The sequence below is a fragment of the Vitis vinifera genome, chromosome 14, assembly GCF_030704535.1.
Source record: "Vitis vinifera cultivar Pinot Noir 40024 chromosome 14, ASM3070453v1".
NCBI classification, from domain to species: Eukaryota; Viridiplantae; Streptophyta; class Magnoliopsida; order Vitales; family Vitaceae; genus Vitis; species Vitis vinifera.
In genome coordinates this window covers 9341254-9368951 of record NC_081818.1, presented here as the reverse complement: position 1 = coordinate 9368951, position 27698 = coordinate 9341254, and the positions used below count along the sequence as shown (strand labels likewise).

At 32.9% G+C, this 27698-nt stretch overlaps 1 protein-coding gene across 1 annotated transcript; it reads left to right on the top strand.

Moving 5' to 3' along the window:
• Positions 1–683: 683 nt before the first annotated feature.
• Positions 684–6319, top strand: LOC104878592 (putative disease resistance protein At3g14460). Its single transcript, XM_010649162.3, has 5 exons — positions 684–1811; positions 2138–2596; positions 3468–3944; positions 4466–5297; positions 6049–6319. Exons 1-5 carry the CDS (start codon positions 708–710, stop codon positions 6096–6098), a joined length of 2922 nt encoding a protein of 973 aa, XP_010647464.2. The 5' UTR covers positions 684–707; the 3' UTR covers positions 6099–6319.
• Positions 6320–27698: the final 21379 nt, after the last annotated feature.

The window sequence follows — 27698 nt, the reverse complement described above, 5'->3', positions numbered from 1 at the left end:
ATTATTCTTCCACCAGTGCTTATCTTGTTTATCTTGGCCGGAACCTTGTCTCTTGGAGTTCGAAGAAGCAACAAACTGTTGCTCGCTCATCCACAGAAGCAGAATATCGTTCTGTTGCTGCTACTGCTGCTGAACTTTGTTGGGTTGGTTCTCTTCTTTCCGACCTTGGTATTAACTTCACCACTTCTCCAGTTGTCTATTGTGATAATGTTGGTGCTACCCAATTAAGTTCCAATCCTATTTTTCACTCTCGCATGAAACATGTTGCTATTGATTATCATTTTATCAGAGATCAAGTTCAGTCTGGTCTACTTCGAGTTGCTCATGTCTCCTCTGCTGATCAGCTTGCCGATCTTCTCACCAAGCCACTGCCTACTTCTCAATTTCTGCTGTTACGGGACAAGATTGGCCTCTCTACTCGTGGCCTATCTTGAGGGGGCATATAGAAGTAGTCATAATTTCTGATCTATATCAACTCTAACAGTTCCAACTGCAAGTGTATTTTGAATGTAGTCCTCCAAATCTCTTTCTGTTAGTAATCCTTAAGAATAGGTCAGCTTGAATATTGCTGAAATATAGGATATAGTTATTGCTTTCTGTTTTGCTTCAATGTATTATTTATACGATTTGTTTTTTTTTAATGAAAATATGGTTCACACAATTATCAAACTCTTTAGAAGCAACTCAAAGTATTAGATTTATCTCGAATGCAACTTCCATCGCTGCCCTTTTCACTTCACTGCCTTACGAATCTTCGAACATTGTGTTTGGATGGATGCAAGGTGGAAGACATTGTTATGATTGCAAAGCTAAAGAAATTAGAAATTCTTAGCCTTATGGATTCTGATATGGAACAGTTGCCCAGAGAAATAGCACTGTTGACTCATCTAAGGCTGTTAGATTTGAGCGGTTCTTCGAAACTAAAAGTAATTCCATCAGATGTCATATCAAGCTTGTCCCAATTAGAGAATTTGTGTATGGCAAATAGCTTTACTCAATGGGAGGGGGAAGGAAAGAGTAATGCTTGCCTTGCTGAGTTGAAGGATTTGTCTCATTTAACCTCTTTGGACATACAAATACGAGATGCCAAGTTGCTGCCAAAAGACATAGTCTTTGATAACTTGGTGAGATATAGAATATTTGTAGGTGATGTCTGGAGCTGGGGAGGAATTTTTGAAACAAATAAAACATTGAAGCTCAACAAGTTTGATACAAGCCTCCATCCGGTGGATGGTATCATCAAGTTGTTGAAGAGAACCGAAGATCTACACTTGTGTGAATTGTGTAGTGGTACTAATGTTCTTTCTAAATTAGATGGGGAGGGTTTTTTAAAATTAAAGCATCTCAATGTCGAAAGCAGTCCAGAGATTCAATATATTGTGAACTCGATGGATCTGCCTCCATCACATGGTGCCTTTCCTGTTATGGAGACGTTGTCTCTCAATCAGCTGATTAACTTGCAAGAAGTATGTCGTGGCCAATTTCAAGCAGGGTCCTTTGGTTGCTTGAGAAAAGTGGAAGTGAAAGATTGCGATGGCTTGAAATTTCTCTTCTCGTTGTCTGTGGCTAGATGCCTTTCCCGACTTGAAGAAATAAAAGTAACTAGATGCGAGAGTATGGTTGAGATGGTTTCCCAAGAAAGGAAAGAAATAAGAGAAGATGCTGTTAATGTGCCTCTGTTCCCTGAATTGAGACACTTGACGTTAGAGGACTTACCCAAGCTCAGTAATTTCTGCTTTGAGGAGAACCCGGTGCTTCCGAAGCCTGCAAGCACAATTGTTGGTCCTAGTACACCACCTCTCAACCAACCGGTATGTCAAACCTTGATAATCCTTTCTATCTAGTCAATGCTTTTTTAATCACTTCAATTCAAATACTTGGAGACTAGCTCCTCGTTAATTGATTTGAGTCAGCAAGAATCCCCTCATTTAAATTGATCCCAAAACCCATCTGATGAGACTTTACCAGCAAAGATAAAACGTCACCAATCAAAACAGAGCATTGACTGAATACAATTAATAGACTGGTTTTTTAATTTGACAAACATATTATCATCATGCTTTTATTTTCACTCTATGTTAATATCTGTAATACATCTATGTTGTATTCAACGCTCTCAGAGGTTCTCATGTTACAGGAGATAAGGGACGGCCAACTTCTGCTTTCCTTGGGCGGCAACCTCCGGTCTCTTAAGTTGAAGAATTGCATGTCACTATTGAAGCTATTCCCACCCAGTTTGTTACAGAATTTGGAAGAACTAAGAGTGGAAAACTGTGGTCAGATGGAACACGTATTTGATCTTGAAGAGCTAAATGTTGATGATGGGTATGTAGAGCGCCTCCCTAAATTAAAAGAACTGACGTTGATTGGTCTACCAAAGTTGAGGCATATATGCAACTGTGGCAGCTCCAGAAATCATTTCCCTTCTTCCATGGCTTCTGCTCCTGTAGGCAATATCATATTCCCTAAATTAAGCGATATTATACTGGTATCTTTGCCCAACCTCACAAGCTTCGTCTCCCCTGGATATCATTCCCTCCAAAGGCTTCACCATGCAGACCTTGATACCCCCTTCTCGGTGCTCTTTGATGAAAGGGTCAGTTTATCTCTCAGAATCCTTCTCTTTTTAATTCTTATGATTTTAATTTTCCTTTTAACATAGTTATCAATTAAATTATTGACGGAAAATAAAGAAAATTTAGATTGAGTTGGTTCTTGTTTCTCTTTTTTTTTTTTTTCCTTTTTCACCTAAATTTAACTTAACGGTTAATAATAGAGTTTAATATAATTAAATGTTTAATTTATTTGTTTTTATTCAGGTTTGAATGGTGGACGTTGAATGTCGTTTGTATATATTAAAATATTTATAAAATTAATTATGATATTTCTTCTTACTCTAATTTGAAAAAATAATATTCAAATATCCTAAAATATTTGAATTATTAATATTATAAAATTTTTATAATAATTAATTATATAATTATTATGAAAATTTGTATTGGAATAATAAAAACGATTTCTAATTATACTTTATTAGTAAAAAAATGCTAGAAAATTTTCTAAGTGAACACTTCTATACAGTGTACATATCTTTGCATAATGGTTTTATAATTGAAGTATATGTTTGATTATTGAAATTAATTCACTAAATTTTATATTTTTAATTTGGGAAAGAATATCAAATTATATTTTTTTATTTACAAAATTTATTGAATTATTTACTCTAATGAATATTTAGATGAATGTAAATTATGTTTTGGGTTTTTTTCCTTACAAATTCTTATAGTTTTAGACAATGAAATTCAACTTGTTTAAGCATGTACATTTTCCTCCACCTTTCTTTAAGATGTAGTTTGTTGTGTTTTCTTTTTAGGTACCTGATTCTAGCTGGTTCTAGACATGTATAATTTTCTTTTTTCATTTAGTCAAAATATATAAATAACAAAATGGTGGGATGAACTCTGCAGGTTGCATTTCCTAGCTTGAATTTCTTAAAGATCTCGGGACTGGATAATATGAAAAAAATATGGCCTAACCAAATTCCTCAAGATTCCTTCTCCAAACTAGAATTCATGATCGTAGAATTTTGTGGACAATTGTTGAATATTTTTTCATCTTGTATGCCGAAAAGGTTACAGGGTCTAGCCGTAGATGGTTGTAGTTCATTAGAAGCGGTTTTTGATGTGGAAGGGACAAATGTGAAAGTGGATTGTAGTTCATTAGGGAATACATTTGTATTCCCTAAAGCAACCTCTCTCATTCTCAAGGATCTACCTCAACTCAAGAGTTTCTACCCGGGGGCACATACTTCCCAGTGGCCATTGTTGGAACAACTGATGGTGTATGATTGTCATAAACTCAATGTATTTGCATTCGAATCTCCAACATTCCAACAAAGACATGGTGAGGGAAATCTTGATATGCCCCTTTTCTTGCTCCCACATGTAAGTTTCCTAATTTTACGTTATCACGTTTCCTTGAATTTTACATTAAATAACTTGACGCATGAAAAGGTTGATGTAGAACCCAAAACTGATTATTGGCCCCTACTTGATCCACAGCTTCCTTTAGAGAGCATCCTTGATTTCCATTTTTCCTCCCTATATATGGTTTAAACCAATATTGCAATTTATTGTAAATTTTATTGGTTTCCAAAAATTATTTCATCTATAACCAGCCAACTTATAGTAAACAATTGTGAACCACCTTTCCAATCCATTTTTATTCAAGTGACTTACACCATCATCATACTTCTCAGATGCTAAATGACAGCATAAAATTAGAAATTTGGATGTGGATGTCCAATGCATCTTCTGTAAACAACATACAAAATTATATTAATTTTGCCATGTTCTTTACTTGGAGTAGAGAAATAAAACAACACTTCTTTGTAGATGTGTGTATCTTATTTATATACTAGCTATAACTGACATAACAAATTTGTTTTATTCCAACCATTTCCCAGGTTGCATTCCCTAATTTGGAGCAATTAACATTGGGTCAGAACAGAGATACAGAAATATGGCCAAAGCAATTTCCAGTGGATTCCTTTCCTAGACTAAGAGTTCTGTATGTATATCGAAATAAAGATATTTTGGTTGTGATTCCTTCCTTTATGCTTCAAATATTACATAATTTGGAAGTACTTCACGTAGGAAGATGTAGTTCAGTCAAAGAGGTATTCCAACTTGAAGGACTTGACGAGGAAAATCAAGCCAAGAGGCTTGGACGGTTAAGAGAAATAAGGTTGCGTGATCTTCCTGGGCTGATGCATTTGTGGAAGGAAAACTTCAAACCAGGCCTTGACTTGCAGAGTCTAGAGAGTCTTGTAGTGTGGAATTGTGTCAGTTTGATAAATTTGGTACCATCCTCGGTATCTTTCCAGAATCTAGCTACTCTAGATGTGCAGTCTTGTGGTAGTCTGAGAAGTTTGATATCACCCTCGGTAGCTAAAAGTCTGGTAAAACTCAAAACACTCAAAATAGGTGGATCAGATATGATGGAAGAAGTAGTTGCCCACGAAGGAGGGGAAGCAACAGATGAGATTACTTTCTACAACTTACAATACATGGAGCTTTTGTATTTGCCAAACCTCACAAGCTTTAGTTCAGGTGGTTATATATTATCATTCCCATCCTTGGAGCAGATGTTGGTGAAAGAATGCCTCAAGATGAAAATTTTCTCTCCAAGCCTCGTAACTACACCAAGGCTAGAAAGAATAAAAGTGGGAGATGATGAAGGGCATTGGCAGGATGATCTGAATACCACCATCCATAATTTGTTTATAAATGCACATGGTATGTACTGATGTGAGACTTTTTTAGATTTCTCAAGTGCAATTTATACTTGACATTTATTATTATACCAATTAGCAACCATTAAAATGAAAAGTTTTGAACTATTTTCTGAAATATCTATCCTATCATCAAAGGAAATGATATTGCAGAATGTTCTGTTTCTATATTTTGAAAATAAATAAAGTAGATCCAAAAACAACTATTTTGAAACCACAAAACCATAAACTAGTAATTGAGTTTTGCAAATTATGTATAGAGTGAAAAACCAGGTGAGGATTGGTCACCTATTGCTAGGATCTTTTGTTATCTTTCTAATTTTATAAGCTTTGTGATCTTTTGATGTTGGGATGAGTGAATTTCCCTTATTCCAGGATGTAGTCTAACCTTCTAAATGCCAAGATGTATGATTTCTAGATGTCAAATGTTGTATTATCTTCTAATCCTAAGATATATTGATTGCTTAATAGTATGATGTTAATTCTCAATGTCATGTAGTAAGGAGGCCAAGGGGACTGAACCTTGTGATGGTCAAACTCTATTGCTAATACCAATTATTTTAAGATAATATTTATTCAGTCAAGTTATTATCATGTTGAATTGATTATTTTATTAGTTATAGACTAATAAACTTAAATAGATTTCTAATTCGATCAAATATGATATATATATATGCCATTTGCAATCACTAGTAATTGTAATCTCTTTATTTAACCTTATTAAATGCTCATAATGATTTATTTACATTTTTCAGGTAATGTTGAGGCTGAGATTGTGGAATTGGGAGCTGGTTCAGCATTATGATTACATCATGTTTTGTTCTTGGGAATGTTACTCTTTGGCTGGATTGATTCCATGTTAATGCAATATGTATCACTCTATCTCAATCTATTTGGTTATATTTTAGGTTTATATAGATTTGTTGGATTGCATGAAGTTTTCCACATTGTTCATAATTATTGAAATTTCTTCATAATTATGGATGGTCACTATTTGAGTCGCATAATGAATCTCCACTTGAATCATAGTATAAATCTCTATTTATGGATTTATTATTGTTTATAGTTGGTTTGGCTCGAAGCAATTGGGCTTGAGGCAAAAAAAAGGGTATAGAAACATTCATCAATGAGAATAGTTGCAATTGATATGGTAAATCAGTTAGCAGAATAGATATTATTTCAATGTAATTGAAATTCAACAAATATAGAAACCGCCAGTATGATTCCAAGTTTGCCAATATTACTAAAATAGTACTCGGTATAAAGTATGATACCATAGTACCTGGAAGTTTATTAACCGAAGAACAAGCTTTCTCAGCATGACTGGGAGTAAGATGAGTAACGCTTCCACCAATGCATCAATTATCATCCTGAACAACCATAAAAAAATAAGGAGGGACATAATGAAACAAAGAATCAATACAAAGATGAGAAAACACCCAACATTGTTTCTCCAACCAACTTTCTTTCTCACATGCTGTTTTACTTCTCACATGCCGCTAACCGTTTCTCAACTATTTCAAGTATTTCTTCCCAGATAAAACCTTCCTCTTTAACATAGGCAACTTGATGCTCAATTTATTAAAGGACAAACAACCATGGACACCTCCTGCAATTACAAAAGCAATCAATAAATCATAAACATATCAGCAATATTAAACTTCTATATTATAAAAGTCTAATGGCAGACTCCGTAGCATCAATTACATATTCCATTGCTCTATCTGCTTCTAGGACCACATTTGCCTTCCTACAAATCTCTTCTAGCTGTGAACTCTTCTTCAGAACAAGCCCTTTCATTTTCCTTGTTTTCAGCTATTCCAACTAAGAAACTTCTCCCTCAACCTACACAATGAATTTACTTTTCCTTTACATCCTAGAACAAATCCATCCCCATGTTGCATAGTAAAAATATGTAACATAAGATCAAAATTATATAGAACTTCAAAGTTGATATTTTGCATCCATCAACCAAATGAGACCTAGAAATTCATGTTTAGAAATTAGCATATGGAACTCAACCATTTGCAGAGTACCAAAACATTCCGTTCACCAAAAAGGTTAACTAATTCACAAGAATTTTCCTAATTCTGCTTGAAGTGACTCATCTATAGATGGATGGGTTGTAATGGCCAAGGATAAAGCCAATATGTAATACAACAAGGTCCAATATGAATCCAGTCCCCCTCCACTCATATATCCCACCTTTATCCTTATAAGCTCCATAACTCGAGCAAGGAAGTGGGGCTAATAAAAAATAAATTAAAAGATAAGATGAAATAAAATGATGACATGCCATTAGGCTTTTGCTTGATCTATTAATGGGAATGGAATACATAGTACCCTGCATATTTAGAAGAGTCTTGTAAGGTTCCCTTTATTTTGCTTTATTTCCTTCTTTTTTTTCTTGATAACCCTCCATTTTTTCTAGCCAAATGTGAGATTGATCTTAGTTATTATGTTTTATAACTATGTAGAGTTCCATTTCTCTACAATTAACAGTGTGATTGGGTCTTTTCAATTACTTTAGATGTCTCTTTGGCTGTAAGTCTAATTGCCATATCACCATGTTGCTTGTTCCATTCTCAAATCTGAAAATCTGATGCAAATTTTTTCTATATTAATAAAATAATATTACATCCTATATTGACCATTAAAGGAGAGAAAAACTTCTAACCATATTTGGATTTTAGAGTAATTTTTCAAAAGGAAAACTAAAAAATAATGGGATTAACTTCTCAAGACAAACTTAATAAATCACACTGCTTATATGTTTCAGCTTGTGTTTCGAGTTTGCTCTCACTCATAACTCACATCACACACCAAAAAACCCTCCCAAATTCTCTTTGATACTGCTAATAGCCTACACAAAACACATGTTGAACATGAGAAAATGGGATTTAGTGGTGAAGGATGTAGCTGGAGCAGCTGAGGATGATGGCAGGAGAGACGTTGAGAGGGTTTAAAAAGAAGGGGCCATGAAATAAAAAATATCAAGCTGTGGTGTTTGAGAGCAGATATGGGCCTTTTATACTTAGGCACTTAGTAAGAGCATCAATATTAGACCAAACCAAAGGTTATGCTTATTAAAGAGGGCCAAGATTGGGTTCTCTGTACAATTCATCCCCTTTTCTAAAGATCAAAATTGGAGCCTTAGTCATCAAGGATATAATTTTTGTAATAGTGCATTCATTCATATTGCAATGACAACCATTTTAAGCTACTAAAAATATTTCTGCTATGAAAAGCATAGCAATGGATAGAGTGCCCTGGTGCCTAACTAGCAAACACATGAGGGAAATGATAATTATAAACGTTCACGGAAAGCAAACATATGAGGGAAAGGATCATTATAAAGGTACATCTACTCTCTCTAGCCTTGAATGGTGGTATTGAGGTCACCTTCCCAATGCCATTCATTATCTGCCACATCTACTCTCTCTAGCCTTGGTGTGGTTGAGAAGCCTTGAGAGAAAACTTTCATCTTTAGGCATTCTTCCACTACCTGATGGTCCAAGGATGGGAATGTGAAAGTATAGCCTCCTGAACAGAAGCTTGTGAGGTTTGCTAAACAAACAAGGGCAATGTGGTCTAATTTGCAAAAAGCAATCTCATCTGTTGTTTCACCTCCTCCTCCGGGAACTACTTCTTTCATCATATCTGATCCACCTACTTTGAGGTTTTTGAGTTGCACCAGACTTCTAGCTGTTGATGGTGGTAGCAAATTAACCAGACTGCCACAGGACCATACATCTAAAGTTGCTAGGTTCTGGAATGTCACTGAGCTTGGTACCAAACTTATCAAACGCTCACAATTCCATACTTCAAGAGTTTCAAGATTTTGAAAACGAGGGCCTCGTTTGAAGTTTTCCTTGCACAAATGCATCAGCTCAGGTAGGTGATTCAACTCATGGTAGCTTAGCTTTAAAGGCGTATCAACAAAATTTATACCTTAAATACTATTACTAAAGTAGCCAAGCTACTATAGCATAGTGGTTCTAGGATCGTTCACTGGGATGGGTTTTCACTTCACAAATGATATTAATTCAAAGATGAATTGGTGCCTTTTCATTTCAAGGTTAGCTTTAAAAGAAAACATAAAGATGTAAATGTTTTAGAAAGATTTAAACTAATCTAAGCTAACATTAAAGATTAAAATGAAAGGGTGTAAAAACAAGTTTCTCAAAGATAGGATAGCTATGCTCTGGCTCTTATGCAAATTGGAAATCTCAGGATAGGCTCCTCGTGTTGGGGTTGCAACTATGGTGATGCTTGCTTCCCGAACCGGTATGGATTTAGCAAATCAAGTTTTAATCCTTTAAAATGGCAAAACAGATGGTAGTGAATTTCATCAATGGTTATTCACCATAGACTTCCTTTGAATGGCTCGTAAGAGATAACTAATGGTCTAAAGCCAAAAGCTTACCAAATATTGGCAACTCAAAGTCATTCCAAGTGATAAACTCACCTTTCAATGGCCATTGAAATTGGTTCTAACGGATTAATGCAAAACTTGGAATTAAAAACCTCACCTTCCAATAGCTCGTAGGAGATAACTAATGGATAGAAATCCAAAAGCTTATCAAGTATTGGCCGTTGGAAGTTGTCCAAAGGAAATAAAAACCAAACTTTGCATTAATGAACCTTTAATGAAAAACGACTACCTTACCTTCCAGGTGCGAGAAATTTCCATGGGATTGCATCCAAGTCATCACATAACATCCATACTTTGAGAAACTAAAAGTTTTAGCCAATCATCCTCTGAGGAAAAGCCCTCAGAGGCTGTTTGGCTACTAAGAAAATAGAAATGGGGAAGAACAGGAGAAGAGAGAAAAAAACAGAGCAAGGCTCTGTATATTCTATATATTTATCTATCTATATATTCCGTTGGATTACATGATTACATGATTCTCGAGAACAAGCTCCCGAGAGCTATATATAAAGAAAATTACAAAACAAAAATATCTGAGGTTATTCACCTCTTTTCCAAACTTGATAACTAAGGAATCCTATAATTGGTGGGTTACAAGGAGAAAATGGGGATTTAGACATCAAAAAATCTAAAGAAGAATATCTCACAATGTCGGTCGCAACTATTGGGAAGCTTCAGGAGAACACCCGTGCACTGTGCAAAAATGGCTGCGAAATGATTTCGCAGCCAAAGGCTGATTTCGCAGCCCTGCGAAATTGGCCTTCAGCTTGGAGTGATCTGCTTCCAATGGCTCTAACTCCTTCGTTTCAACTCCGAATCGTGCACCGTTTGAAGCATTGAATTGTTGACTTCCTGATCTTCGAAACGACATATAGCATGTATAAATTGGACTTCAGGAAGTGCTCCAAAAGTGGCTGAAATGACTGTCATCAAGAATGCTTCATGGCAGATATTCTCTTTACTTCCCCTCCTTGCATTCCGGATTTGCTTATGGCAAAGGACTTCAAAGCTTTGGTTCTTCATGTTTTTGAGCTTTCCATTGCTTTTCCATGGATTCCAAATAACTCTCCTCAATCTCATATTGCTTTGGTGATCAAAAAGCTATCAAAACACCAAAACTTAACACAATTTGATTAGAATTGATTGCAAGGTTCCTTAACATGCCAATTGAGTTAAAAGGTAATAACTACTACTCAAAAGTGTTTAAAAGAGTTAATTACAAGCTATCAAATAGCACTTTTTGAGTAGTAATCAGTAGGTCATGCAGCTGTACTTCTCTTAACTTAGCAAGTGCCATGGCATGACTTTCCTCATCAAAAGGCATGGCAAAACTAATATAATATGTGATGTTGTTTATATATAAAAGTGACGATGGGCACGATGGGTAGCAATGTCTAAAAGATTGACTTAGTAAAAAGAGTTTTATAAACCAAATAAAAGAAAAAACTCGCTTGGAAGATAGTTTTTAAAATTGAGTGTTTTCTTCCCATGATTAACATGATCAAAATAAATAATGTATAGATTCATAAAACTAAATTTTTTAGACATAAATATGTACTTAATTAAAACATAAAAATTACATGCATCCATTTTTAAATAATTTCATTTTTTTTTCAAGACAAATCATTATAGCATAGATATGTCTATTTACATTCAATTTCAATATTCTTATTCACGCATGCAAATGATAAATTGACCAAAATTTCAGCCGCATTTTGCTTCATTTATACTATTTGACAAAAAATTTACCTAAAAAATATCTATATATAATTCATTGCAATTAATAATTAATCATAAGAAAACAATGGCCCACATACAATAGCCTGGATTTCTATTAGATTCAAGAAAAATAGCAAGACTCAGCAGCAACTATGGTTCAGATATGATTCAAACATTTCTTGATTTGCTTTCTATTTTCAATCAACACCAATTCAAAACATATCAAAGTCTCCACCCAGAGATTTAATACCACCACCAACACCACCACCTCTGGTTGTCGTTGAGAAAAAATTAGGAAAGGACTACATCCACGCTTAAGCTGATGATAGTCTCACTTTTCTTGGATATTAACAAAACCCGCATCAAAAAACTCAACACTTCCTTTCCTAGCAAACACTAAAACTCAAGTGAAGCAAACAATAACAAATCAAGATATCACAGAAATGAAAGCATGTCTTGAGAAACAAAAATTGTAATGCATTTTGACAGAAGTGGGAAATAGTTCTAAGGTTATAAGCTGTAAAAGTGATGGACAACATTTGAAAATTTGACATGATTTTTTTACAAAAAGAAAATAGAAACAAAGACAAAAGATTAAACTGAAAATACTTCAAAGAATGGGATTTCGAGAAAATGGGAGTTGAAGGATGAGAAGAAAAAAGATTAGAAAATGAGAGTATGGGTTTGGAGGTGAAGAGATTCAAATTCAATCTTTTTTGGAGTGAAAGTGCTTTGAAAAAACAAAGAGAACACAAAAAAAAAAAAAAATGTTTTCAGAAGTAAAAATATATCATTTTTCCTGCATTTTCTAGGAAACCAAACAGATTTGATGATGCATTTTGATGGAAACCCACCTCCCGATGCTCAACTCAGAAACCATTTGATGATGTATTTTTTTTCTATAATTGAGATCTGTAAGGACCTTCCCAAGAACTAGACTGAAGAACAAGAGGTTCTGGTGTGTTTTTTCTTCATGTTGTTCTTTTGTTCTTAGAACAGTACCAAAAATAAGAAAAAAACAACTGAAAGGTGTTCTATGAAAACACCATGTTTTGGGAGGAGTTTCCAAAAAACTGTTTTCCAATCTTCTTCCTGCTAAACTTGTTTTCCATCTAAAAGGGGTGTTTATGTTTTTTAGAACAGTTAACAAACAGGGCCACATGAAGGTGTGTGCAATGATTGGACTTCAAAATAAGAAACAGGTTGCCTCAAGCCCTAGAATGCTCAAGATTTATAGTTAAAGCTATGCCATTTCTATAGTAAAGGGTTCAAGCTTACTATTTTAGGGGGTCTTACTTAGTACCCAAAATGTAAAAATAAAAAAGAAAAAAAAAAGAAAGATTTGATCAGATGACTAAGTTTAACCTTACAATTTTGCAGTCCATTTCCTTCAGAACATTCAGAGCAGTCATTTGACAATTCAAAGATTTGATATGAATTTTCTCAAAGAGATGAAACAATCAAATTGATGTAACTGATGTTGTGTATACTAATTGTCGACATGACATGAACCAAATGGAAAATTTAATGAAACATGACAAGTATGCAACTTGAGGTTAATTAAACCCAGAAATGTTGGAATTCATACCGTCTCGAATAAGGCAAGTGGCTGTTGAATTGTGATATCGACATTGCCCTCCAGATGTACTTCTTGGAATGTTGGAATTTTGTAAGAAAATGTCTTCACTCTATCACATTCATGTACCTCCAGCTTTTTCAACAAAGGCCATTATAGTATGTGTCCCAAGGTAGAAACTCTTGAATTGTTGTCGATTCATCAGTCTCAGAGAGGTCATTATAGGGAATACAAACCTAGGAGGTGTTTCCACTCCATCTTCCTTCACAACAAGTTCCTTTACTCCACAAGATGATACCCGCAGGTCCTGAAGTTGTACAAGGTCTCTAACTAAAGAGGCTGGTAAAAGGTATTTTAGACTCTAACAATGACCAACTTCTAATAACTTTATGTTTTGAAAGGTGAGAATTCCATATATGCTTAAGGCTTGGTAGAAAATATAAAACCAGTTTACTCAACAGAGTGGCTGTTATAGCTTCTTTAATATTTATCCACTCCATGTCATAAACCACTTCTAATGAACTACAGTCCACCGCCCTCACAAACTATAGACTCTGTAACCTGTTCAGCATACTGGATGGAAAAATATTCAGCAGTTATCCACAGGATGCTACCCTAATATCTTTTAGTTGGGAAAAGGAATCTTCAAGAAGTTGGTTATGCCATATCTTTTCCACATTATCCAGGCCTGAGATATTTAATAATTCCAAGCTAGGAAATGCTACCTGCAGAGTTCATTTAACCATTCCATTAATGATATCTATATATTCCAAATGAATGACATAAAGACGATATAAAATGCACAAGGTTGATATGAGACAAATAACCATGCTTGTGAATAGCTAGAACGGTGAACGAAGAACAAAAACACATTAATGCTTTATGGTTTATGAAGCTGCTAGCAGAGCTACCTTTCCCTTTGAATTCCACATGCCAGGTGATTGGTGTTGACAAGTGTTAACCATATATTTAGAGATTTCCAGTCTTATTCTATATTAGCTTTCATATCCTAGTTGTTATTTTAGGATTGATTATTTTAATTTCTATAGGCAAGGAGTGCTTACAGCTTGGTTTTGTATTCTCCTTAGTGTCGAGTCCCTCAGAGCAAGAACTTTGAATTTATAGTACTTGATGAGTATTTGGGTGTCAAACCCAAAAAAATGACTGAAACAAGTGCAAGAAGAGAATGAAAGACAATTTTTGTATTTTTGTTATTTGTCTTTGAAATGGTAAGAGTAAAAAAACAAGGCATTTAATTAAGAAAACAACCTAAGTTTTGGGTTAGCATAAAGTATCCCCCATACAAGATATCTTTGGAATATCATTGCGATGCATAGTTCATCACCACAAGTGTGGCACCATAACATTCAATGCATTCCTTCATCTAATTCCAACCCAAAGATACACAAACAAATTCTACTTCCCTTCACCATTCCAAACTGATCTACACTACGATAAGGTTCAAATGTACCAATTCTTACTCCAACATCAACTCCTTCAATTTGAGGCATTCCAAGCAACCTAAGGGTTATAGAGGCAACAAGAAATGTGCAGTATAAAACCTTTCCTAAGTGAGCTAATGCCTAGGACGAGATGAACATGCCAAATTAGAGAGTGTCTCCTACAGGTTCCTCAAGTATATATGTTGGAAACAATAAGAATGGAGTAACCCAAGCTTTCCCTCACCTTGGCTTGGAAATTTAGCCACTCAGGTGGCAACACAAAATAAATTACAGTTGAAAATCAATGCTGAAACTGAAATTGAAGATTTTATAAATGGAAATGAGGGTTTAAAACTACACCAATCTACTTCCTCTTGAAGAGGATGATTATATTTTACATTTCTCCCTCTCTATTTCTCCATATGTAATGGTCAGCCTTCACCTCCCTTAAACAGAGCAAAAAAGAAGCATGAGCAGCAAGAGATATAGCTGACAGTTGTAGAGAAAGCTAGCAGCTGCTGTAATGGTTATTTTGAGCATTGATAGCAGCTGGAAAATGTAGGAGAACCAGTTGGAATATGCGGCAGAGACAATTAGATACATTATAAAGTGCAGGGTTGCTGGCAAGTTTTAGTTATAATGCTGCCAAAAATTACGAGACACGCTACAGAAATATATTAGTACCAAAATTAGGGATTTAGCCGGAAATCAGAAGAAGTAATGTAATTAGAGCTCAAGTTAGGAACAGACTATAGGGATTTGTTTTTTTTTTTATAGACAAAAGCTTGTAAGTGGACAATGGAAATAAAAAATAAGTTGAGATTATTTTCTACATCTTTCCCTATAATAATTTGGAATGCCACTTGTTATGGTAAGCAAACCAGAGGTATGTATCCATAACATATGCACCATATTGTCCTGCTGCCCCTCATGTATAATGCATGAAGCATAAGATACTAACAGTGAATGATCATATAAAGGAGAAACATACAAATATTATTGAAGTTTGTTTCATAAAGGTACAAATCTTAGATGAAGAGCTTCAAAGATTGAAATAAAAGTATTATCTTCTGTATTTTATAAAATACCGATTAGGTAAGCATTATTTTCCTTGACTTTCATTAAAAGATTGAAATTTAGTACAATAGACAATCTTTTGTATCAAAGGTGAATATCTTTGCTGGTAAAGTGCTGTAAGAATAAGGGTTACAGATTATAGCACTTAGGACTTGAAGTGGAAGTGGGGCTTGTTGACCCAATTGCTTGACTAGCACATCTTGAGAATTTCTGCTTGAAGAATAACATTACCCTAAATTGACAAAGGAAAATAAGATGCCATAGAAAGGACTTTTAAACATAAAATACTTGTTTTCTGGAAAGCATTATGTGAGTACCAGGTTCACCCTCCAAACAAATTCCTTCAGACTTTACTTGAGTTGACCTAAGCTAAGCTACATCAAATAGCCTCTTTAGAAACATCTAGTTCATCTCATTTTAAAAGATGATAACAATAATAGATATTCAAAATAATAATATTTCCTTTTTTTTTCTTTTTGGGAAACTTTAAATAATTTTTGTTCCAAAATTCACTATCCATAAATAATGGAACTAAATTAAGGTCTTGCTACCTGTTTTTTTTTTTTCTTTTCAAATATTGTGTCTAAGATATTGAGTTTATTTTCTCTTCTAGACAGTGGCCATATCTACTTACATGCTTGTGCCTGGTTTTTAATTTTGATGGAATATTGTAGATTTGTGATGAATGCTTTGAAGACTAAAGAAATTTATTGGTGGGATGTCCAATACATTGTTACAAATGGGATGACTTCTATAATCAATGAGGAAACCAATTTGAAAAATCACCAAGTAAGGTGTTGCTGTTCATTTTTTTATTGCTTTGTCCTTTGAAAGGCTCCAAACCCGGTCACTAACCCACTATAGGCCACAAAATTTATTGACTATTTGCATTCTATTTTGGTGTTATATGTGTCTTTATTTTTCCTTTTATATTTTTTTGATTTATGGCCTTTGACTTTGTTTATTGTGTTGTTGAGTGGTTGTCCCGCTTGTGGTTTATGGGAGATTTAGTTTTGTACCTCTTAAATTTTCCATAAAAACTTTTGTTTCCTTTTATAAATGATGAAAAAGGAATATTTTTTCTTCATATATTATTTACTTTTTTAATTAGATTAAAATTAAAAAAGAAAGATAACTTTTAAATTAATGTTTTCATTTTAGGTTAGGATGTCATGTTTGACTATGGTGCTATGTATAAAAAGTTTAATTTTCTATCATAAAAATCTTGAGCTTTAAGGAATTTGTAATTTTCTTAACTGATCATTCTATTTAGAGTTGCTTTTCGAAACTTAAAATTCTAAGAAAAATTGGTTGTTCTAGGTAAGATCAAATCTATTTTAATCTCAAGGAAATAACAACAATTTAAATATTATTCATCGAAATTGCAACATAGGCCATATTGGAGATGGTATTTTGGCATAAGTAGAAATGAGAATTGAACTATTGTATATTCCAAAACAAGAAAGCCTAATGATAAAAGCTTGTTTGGTAAAAAAAGAAGTAAAATATTATCTCTTAAGTGATAGAAAATCCGATTTCCTTCTTTGCTAAACAGTTGATATTGAGGGAAAGAAAATATTAATTTGATTAAATTAAAATATACTTTATTATCTTATTATACTATAGGGTATTAAATGGTTACATCATATCTATTGCTTGTTTAATCTTTATTTACTTTTATTTTTTTCCTTTTCTATTTATTTTCTCTTACTTTTTCAAAACTAATTTTTAATTCCCTTTATTTTAAGTTATTTGGTTTGTGATAAAATAAATTATAGATTGAAGCAAAATGAAAGACTCGAATTTTAGTTTATGTTCCTCCAATATAGCAAAGGTTTTTTTTCAAAGTTTATTTATTTATTTTTAGCTATGGGAATTAGGGTTTTTTAGAATAATTTGAATATCGGATACAACTTAAGGTGATAGTGCTTTGTTTTGTTCACTAGTATCTTGTTTTTGGTATGTAAACCAATGTCTCTTTTTCTTGTTTTTGGAATGGTATATCTACTATGCTCTGTTTTGTCTTTAAGAATCTGAGCGAAAAAGTAGATTTGTATTAGTTTAATGAACCAATGTCCATGTTTCTGTTTAGTTTATATATGAGAATAAATGATAAAATATTTATAACATTTCACATTTATTTTTCTTTTCCTAAAAGACTAGATGCTAATATAAAGGGGTTGGTATTTATGATATGAATCAATGTGACAACTTAGCTTCTTATTTTCTAGCACTTTTAGGTTCTGAATGAGGTTCATCACCAATTTTTCAACTAGCATGCAGGTTTGGTCACTTATTTGTCATATTGTTTGATTTTTAGTATGATCTTTATTTTTCTATTCCATTACATTGTTTTGATATGGTTTGCAGATGGTTGCAGTCATTCTTGCCCTTCATCATGGTGTCATTCAATTTGGTTCATCCTTAGTTTCTCTATTCATCAATGAAAGACATTTTATCCTTAAGTGATAAGCTTTAACTATATATTTTTCTTTAATTCATGTTTATGTTTCTCAAATTTTTCTATATTTTGCTTTATATTGGTTCTAGGGTTTTTTTTTCCTTCAATTTTTTTGTGAAAGTTATATATAGTTTCAATTGTACTTGTTGGTTGTTAAATGTATAATTTAGAGGTTTTCTATTCTTTTTATATTTGTTTATAGGTTGCAAAAGAAATTTGTTTGTCAAAAGAAAAGAAATCATTGTGTTGAAGAAGATGATCTGGAAACCCATGAAGATTACATCAACAAAGTCATTTGGAGGTTGAACTATATTTTTTGTAGAATAGAGATGTTAATAGTTGCACTAATGTTTGCTTTTTTATTGAAAGAATTAGAAATTGTTATTGAAATATTTTGATATAATTAACAAATTTGTATGTAATTTTTACATAGAAGTAGTTACATTAATGGTTTTAATTATGTTAATATTGTATATTAATATTTGAAGATATTTTCATTAGTAAAATTCAATTTAATTTTGGGGCTTGTTTTTTTTTCTTTTTATTTAATTATATAGGAAATCATTATTTTAATAACAAATATAAAAAGTATTTTTAATATGAAATGTTCAAAGATGATGCTTCTGAAAGTATCATTGATAAAATATACTAAAGATGGCGCTCCTAAAAGTGTCAATATTGTTAATTTTGTAAAAATTATTTCATTAAAAAATGTTCAAAGATGGCGTTTCTTAAAAGTGTCATTAATAGCCTTTATCAAAGATGGCGCTTCCTAAAAGCGTTATTGTTGGATAAAACATACTATGATAGGGGAGTAAACGACGCTTTAGAGAAGCGTCATCTTTTACATTTCTTGACGCGTAAAAAGCGTCATTGTTTCCCATTTGTCTTGTAGTGTCATGAATTGTTCTAATCCTATTTTATCACGTGTAAACACGTTGTAAGTTATGTATACTATCTAGGTACGTATCTTACACCTTTTATACCTTTAATTATGCAAACATGCAAACATTGAGAGTGCAAATTCAAACATGTGGCTTTGTATGTTTTGTTTGTTACTTGATTATTTGAATGAGATAAAATGCATGTTGCATGTTATACATCTTACTGTTTGAACTAACTTCAATGTCTTGTGATAGTGCTTAAGAAAAGGTTCAGGTACACACCTTAACTCTTCTTTATGCTTGTGATTTGATTTCTTATTTGACATGCTAGTCTTAAAATCACCTTAGCCTTCCTAGGTACCTATAATCAACTGATTAATAGCCACATTTCCCTCAACTTCGCCAGTAGAGACCTTTTTAGGGCTTAGAGGGATGTTATCTCTTTTAGGTACCTTCCCAATAGGTAACTTGATCCTTAGACCAAGACTCGGGTTTTCAAGACATGCTTTTCCAAAACTTTAGAATCACTTCTTTAGGGTTTTCTTTCTTGTTTTATTTTCCCTTTTAAAATAAAATAAAATAAGTGGTGACTCTGACTTTTTTTCCAAAACTAATTATTTTTCACTATTAAAAAGCAAGTTTCGCCAATCAAGTGGGGACACATGTGAAAAATGCGGGTCCACATATATACTTGGTCTTCTAATCTGTCTAATGTCACCTTTGATATACCACTCTTTCATCTTGTTAGGTTAGTTCATAAGGAATAGTTAATTCTACGTAAACTAGCGTCTATGCAACTAGTTACTATATCCAGATTAATATTGAGTCCAAATGATTAGTTGGGCTTGGTCCAAAGTGAGAAAGAAAGTAATAATAAATAATAGACTTGATAACTTGTAATAAAGAAAAAACAACCATGCATATGAAATAATTGAACATTCAAGGCAAGTTGGAGATTGATTTAACAAAAATGTAGTATTCTCAAACTACATGTCTTTTTGCAAGGTATCCTAGTATCATAAGAATCAAGCCTACATGGGGTAGGTCATGACCTTATTACTAGTTAGAGACTCTCTCTCATATTGACCTCTAACCTTAACCATGAAAGGTATCTAAATGCAAGATCAACATACCTTTTCTTTGGCCCAATGGACTATGCAAGTGGGACAACATAGGGCAATTTGACCACTTCATGACTAATGTCAAATGTGTAATCTTTGTCCTTAAATAATCAATGTCGCCAAGTAAGGAACCACCCTATATGGGTGGTTTCTTCCACTATAAATATATCTAGTCTTGTCTATAAGGAGAGTCCATGTCCCTTGATTCCTAGGGCCCAACCTACTGTGGGGATAGTGATGAACCCAAATCAATATAGACTAGATAATAGAGGTTGTGGGCTTGCCTATGAATTTTCCATAGTGAGTGTATTGGTATGTATGGTTATATACTGAATAAGACCTATGGTGTATCATGACATTGGCTATCGGGTAGTCCAAATTCCACCAAGTTACTATGTTGCATGAGCTCTCAACTTTGAGAGAATATTGAACTAGTGTTGAGGTCTTCAATGGCTTTTACTTATAGTTGAGACCTTGAGATGGTCATATATTCCATATGGATTAGGTCCTTGTTAATTAAGGCTTGTGGTAATATGTGTTCTCAAGATAGGTACCATGATATCACATGAAAGTGAGATGATATACCCCCTTAAATGATCCTAAGGACTTTTTATCATGAAATTTGTGGCCCTACAACAATTTCTTTGGTAGAATTTGACATATGCTCTTGATGAACCAGAGTATGTCAATTAGTCATATAATAAAAGGACTTGAAACTCAAGGATGGTAGAGGTAATCCTAAAGGGTTGATAACTTTCACCTTATTAGATTATAGATGTCAGTTCATAGGGAGCTTACATGTAGTAGTTAGTAAGTCATAGATTTGAGAAATTGATTAAATTGGATTTAATAAATTTATTTCTCAATTTAATTTCATAGGTTGCTAGAGTGTAGTTGACTCTTCGTAGTGGGATGTTAAGTCAACTTCAAAATTGAATTTTAAGAAGATTGATATTTTTCTATGGGTCCCAATGGTCTCTACTCGAGCTCACTCTCCTTGGTGGCACATTATTTTGAGGGATAGTAAAGTTTTTGTTTATTTGTGTGTATACAAGCATTTTGGTGAAAGTACAAGGTTGCACAAGAGATCATGAATTGTATTTTTAGATTAGATTAATTAATCAAATCCTAATAATCTTAATTAATTAATTAGGATTCAATGTGATAGATTAAGTGACCTAAGCCCAAGATGGGCTCAAGGAGGTCTACAAGGAGGTCTATATATATGTGTCCTCTTAGGGTTTAGGGTTAGACAATCTAGTTCATTATTGTCTTCCAAAATAGGATAGAGAGAACCCTAGCCCCCATCCTTCTAGAGAGAGAAGTTCACCCTTCTCTATTACCAAGATCTAAAGAAGAGCTATTGAGCAAAAGATCTCTAGGTCTTCAAGATTATGTTCTTCTTCAATTAGAAAAAGATTTGGGAACATCAAAATCTGATGTATGATTTCTTCTTGTTATCCTTACCCTAGACAAGTCTTAGAGGCATATCTAGTTTTCTATTGCACCAATGATCTCATATTACCATTTTCTAGGGTATTCCAATAGTATGAATCCCAAAATTAGGGATTTAGTAATAAATCAAATGATGTAACTTACTTGGAACTTAATATCAAATGGAAATACTTAAACTTAGGCATAAAATACGTAATTCTTGATCTTCTATCACTAATCTACTTCCATTTTCTTTAATAAAGATACACTAGCTTACACCTTTTTGCACTAAGAGATGGTTGTTAAGCCAAGAATACTAGTTGTCGATATATAGTTATATTTTCTAAATCTTTTCCTTTCTATAGACCAATGATTTGAAAACTGAACCAAACCATTTAGTCTAACCAATTAAACTGTCAACTTGTGGCCTCACCAATCTAAGTGGTTTCTCTCAACCATTTATGGGTTAAACCAACTATGAACTACATGAATCGAAGGATTGATCGTCGAACCGTGTGAATCGGACGATTTTGCATGAACTAGATGATTTAAATGTATATAAACTATTTCTTCACTACCACCATCGCCACCGACAATCAACTTGTTCTTTTAAGTGAATTAGGTTTTTGCGGGTTATTGGATTGGCTTACTATGACTTCAATTTTTCTTTATGTTCGTGGTTATTGGGGAAACCAACATTGCTTATTGCCAATTTGAGTCTCTTAGGTTCAAGACAATCCAATTAACATCTAATGATGTAGGCATCATGAAAAGAATTCCATATTAACAAAACAAACTTGGTTCTCTAAGAGCTTAATGTTAAACTAGCCAAACTCCAAAATTGAAGGATATAGAGAGAATGATGTGTGTAATTGATGATATTGAGGAACTTAAGTAGCTCTTCTTTGTTTTCTCATGTGCAACTTTATTGGCTCTAACTTCTTATTTGGAAGGTAGCTTCATGTCATGATATACACCCCAAGAGAACTTAATTGGGGACAATTTGTATTAAAATTCTTATTCAATCTATACATGATTTTTGGTGAAAGGAAAGTATATATATTAATGTTGTTTAATGTTTTTATAGGTAACTTGTTCTCTTTAAAATAAGTCTATCATGAAGTTTTTGAAATTCAATAATATAATTAGACTATATTGGTAATGATGTTACCATTATTTGTGTAATATGTATTGAAACAAATATTTTACCTTTCCATACCCCATTTTCTAGCAATTTCTAAGGAAATTACAATATCATGATATGTTGCATAGACAAATGCTTTGGTGAAGTGATGGCCAAAGTTGGAGTTGGAGATGCTTGGAGAATTCGGTCATGTGCATGTATAATTCAAGATTGTTTTCATTATGACACTTAATCAACTTCTCATGTACCAAACATGGCCTTAGAGTTTTTGGATTTGGGTTTGATTTAAAATCTGAGCTTTTTTACTATTTATCATTCATATTAGGCTATTGATTTTCTTTTGTAATTTCTTTTACCCTTTCTTTTGTTGTTGCGGAAATGCAAGAAAAGAAATGGACAATAAATTTTGAATTTGAATTTAACTATGTAAAATCAATCTTTTAACTATCATATTTGATCTTTCATTGTATTGTGTTTAGTGTTTAGCAATTAAGGTCTTGGGTATCTTGTGATATTAGGCAAGAAATTTGATAATCAACGATCTTCTTTTTGTTTTTTATTTTAGCATGTCATTCTAGTAGATGATCATAGTCTATGTTATCAATTTTTTCCTCATAGAGTTGAAAGGCCGAGAGTGAGAGAAATGGCATCAAGGTCTTTGTAACTTGTCTACTTTCTCCATGACAAGTTAGGAGTAGATGAAATATCTACATGACTATATAAAACATTATTTACTTACACATTTTGTAAATGGTGTCTATGATCACAAACTCTAAGGCTATTTTTGGTTCCCAAAAAGTTTGAAGAAAAATGCGAGGAAAAGAAAATAAAGAGGAAAAGTAAAAAGAAAGAAAAAGTAAAGGAAAATAAAAATTGATTTAAAAAATCAATAAATTATTTTATATGTTATTTCAAATTCATTTCACCTACTTTTCTTCTCTATGGAAAGATTAAATAACTTAAAAAGTATAAATTTCTAATTAATTTTAATTATATTTGATTTTCTTTCCTATTTAATTTTTATAGTGAAACCAAACATGATAAAATCATTTTTCATAATATTTTTTTTATTTCCTTTGTAATTTCTGTGAACCAAACATAACATAAAAGTAACTTTCCTTCTATACAAATTATGATGCTTGTTTTGCATACATTTTCTTTCAATTATTGGCTTTCTTTCTATCTACCAAGTGCACTTCATTACCTTTGTATTGGATACTTTAATGTGATATTGTATCCCTTATGTTCACATTGGATGTCCATTATTTTTTTTTTCCTTTATTTTTTTCTTTTTGAAAATTGCCATTTTTTAATCTATCTTACCGGTGCATCTGTACTGATCAACTTGGAAGATGATGATTGCCATTCCCGGTCTTCTGTTAGTGAGCAGGGACTGCATTTGAAAGGAGAAAACAAAAAAAGTGCTAATGTCATGCTGGACAGGAGCAATAGGTGTGAAACTTACTCTTACCGCATGCTTGACTCTTCGTGTTAGTGCTGATACTTAATCCTTTTAAGTTGAACGGGCTATTACTTTCTTTTCTTCATTTTTCCTAATTTAAAATTTCCATTTCAAAGGTGCCAGTGACCCTGGTGGATTATGGAGCTTCTTGTTGAGTAGTTCAACTAGGAAGTCTGATATTGGACAGAATTGTATTTCCTTTCTTTTCCTTGGATCTATACTTGTTAACTGTTTGTCTCTTTATCTGTTTGGATGATATATTGCACTTCTTTCTAATTTGCCTCATGATATCAACTGCTGAAGGTACTACTTCAACTTCAGTCGTTGCAGAAAAGGGATTACTTGCACATCAAAGCTGCAATATTTATGTTGCCTTGAATGCAGACCTGATAAACCAAAAGCTAAGACGAAATGATCCAACAAAGCCTTAAATAATTTGGTTGTATATGTCCATCTTTTGTAAACGGGGAATCTCTACAAGAGAATTGAGTGGTTCCTTTTAGCTCAATTGGTGGATTTCACTGAAGAAGCATCCCCTCTTTAAGGGATTGGGAAAGAAAACCACAATTAAAAAATGAGATATTGCTCAGGAATGCACATTGAATACTGATAGTTTGCTTTGAATTTTTGGCAGGTATGTCTATTATAAAACAAGTCCTTGTCATTGTTCCAGAAGAACAAGGCTTTGCCACTGTTCCGAAAGAAATGAAACAAAACATAGAGTAGAGCTAGGGCAGTTAGTGTATGAGAAGTACCCAATGCTGGGTGTGAAAATGCATCATAGATACATTTTTCCCAATTCCTTCTACTCCTTCATAACCTGAAGGAAGAGGTAAGAGGGCCCAAAGGAGTATATGGTTAGAAATCCATTATAGGGTTATAAATTGATAATTGAATTGATTATCTTCATGCATAAGCCCCTAAATCACCTAGTAGAAAATATTTTAAAATCAGCCATCTACAATATTTTATTTTCTCTTCTCATATGAAAATATGGTGCTAATACCTTTTGCACTAAATTATAACAGAATAGGGTACCCTGAACTTGACATTGGATATTTGATGAGACAAAGGGAGAAACTAATTGATTTCCTAATTTATCTAATTGATATTTGTTTTGCCTCAACAAATATAATGATCACGGCTCAAAAAAAAAAATTCTCATTTTCCCTCACAAGAATCTCTGCAGTCAGATTCACTTTATGAATTGCAAGCTTAACTATCTTGCAATATAATGTCATGAAACCGAGATGTTTGTCTCTTTGTGATTGATTTTTCTAGGTACCTCAAATAAATTAACACCACTGCAATTTGAAGCCTTGCTGACTGAAGGGAACCCATCCGATATGAAATATCACACTTCTGACCCAAAGTTGCACTCTTCGTACATCTACCTCCAAATCTAAATACATCCTGTTTCTATTCTCATTTCCAATGTCGTTAAGGCTATCAGTAGTAGCCTTCAGTTTCTAAAAAATTTGTGTATTAATTAATTAATTTATTTCCTTCATCATTTCATGTGATTTTGCATCCATCATGATTATTGAAATTGAATTCGCCAATAACATTAAGGCAGCTGTGAATAGTTCATTACTGATATCGCCATTGAAGGAACTTCTATTATTGAAACTTGTGGTAACTAAAGGTTGCCTCATCTGACATGTGCACATTTGGACGTCCTCCCCTTTTTATAGAAGTGTCGGCTTCATGTCCATACATCTAGGAAGAGTTCAGATTTTCTGCTCTCTCCCCATAGATGTATAAAACTGAAAAATCATGTCATTATTTTCATTCATAATAATATTTTGGTGAATGTGGGAAAACTATACTGAAAAATTATTTTCCCATTTTTTTATTTTGTACCAAAAAAAAAATGGGAAAAAAATTGCTTCCCTTAAGCAGTGGTCATGGATATGAAGGCCAACTCTCTCTCATCTGTAACGATCAAGGTCCCCTCATCACATGCTATGGACTCAAGGAAATATCTCATCACGCCAGTTATGCAACATCGGGCCATCAGATGTGTTTAATGCATTCAGTACTGTTACCTATTAATGTCTTCATTAAAACCTTCCCACCATGCCGACAACGCACTAAATCATATTAAATTCCTAACATCCACCCACCACTTATTTTCTCTAAGCTCTACATCACATCTACCATTAATTACCTTTCTTTGATTACTTCCACCAACCCTTTAACCTCCTTGTTATATATCCAGCTCCAACCATTCTGCCTGCATTTCCATTTCCACTCTTGAAACTTGTAGATATGCACGTTTCCATTTGCATTTGGAAAAGCCTGTTTTGTTCGCTCCACTTGCAAACTATGACCACTGAAAATAATGTAAAACCCACTTGCAGTGGACAAAGGAAAAAAGGGATTTCAGGTGTTTCAGAAATTACATTTTTCTAGAGCCAGAAAATATTGCTAGAAATTGATCCTCTCATTGTTTTTTTTCCTTGGTTCAAGTCAGGACGGCCACTTGAATACCCAAACATATTTCCAGTTGAAAGTATAATAAATAAATTGAAAACTTTTGAAATACATATAAATATTCAATATTTTTATCGAAAAAGTAAGTTAAAAAAAAACTATTTTTGGTCATAAACAGAATTTTATTCTTTAAAACAATTAAAATTTTAAAAACATTATCAAAGAATTACTAATTTTTCATCTTGAAGCCTAGGGATTGACAATTATCAGCACAACTATCAAAATATGACAGAAAGTTTTCTTGGGAAATTACACTTGTTTTTTATTTTTAAAAATAGATACTTTCATATTAAAAATCAAATTCTTATTAGAAAAATGTATTTATCTTATATTCTTAAAAATCACTTTCAAATTTTTAAATTTGAAATAATAAAAAAATTATTTCTTATTTTTTTAATCAAAATTTTAAAATCTTTACATTTTCAATATAAATCTTTAGAAAATGGATGCAAACAAATACTAATTTATCACTTTTATTATTTTTTATTTTTAACATAATAATAATTTAATTACGTGGCATTAAGCAATTGATAAGACTTATCTAAATATTTTATTAAATGTAATTAATTAATATATATTAATCACATCAACCCCACGTTTTCGTTGTAAGGTCGGCCACATGTATGAGTACACCCGCTCTACTCGAAACATAAGCTTGGTTTAGTTTATTTTTGCTTTTAAATATTCACCGCCTAATCATACACTTCATTTTTGTTACCGCCCACATGAAAGATCTATCAATAATTCAAACTTAAATTAGGGGGGCCCAAAATTATTTTATCGCACAGGACTGGTATTGAAATCAATTAAAAGCGACTTCAATGCTTGAAAGCGCATTCCTATAAAAAAAAAATTACATATTCCATAAATTATTAAACGTTGCTTTAAAAATCTAAAAAATTACTTAAAAATGATTTTGAACCATCACTTAAGTGATAGTTCTTTCAAAATTCATTTTTTTATTTTATAATACATAATAAAAAAATATTATCATAACAATTCTTAAAAATAGTTTTTTAAGTAAAAACCATATGTTTGATGAACTTTTGACAAAAAATAATTTTTTGAAAATTTCTTTTTTAGAATAAATTTTAGATACTTTTAATTATTTTGTAGAACGCTCATAGTAACAATTCATAATATTAAAAATATTTTTG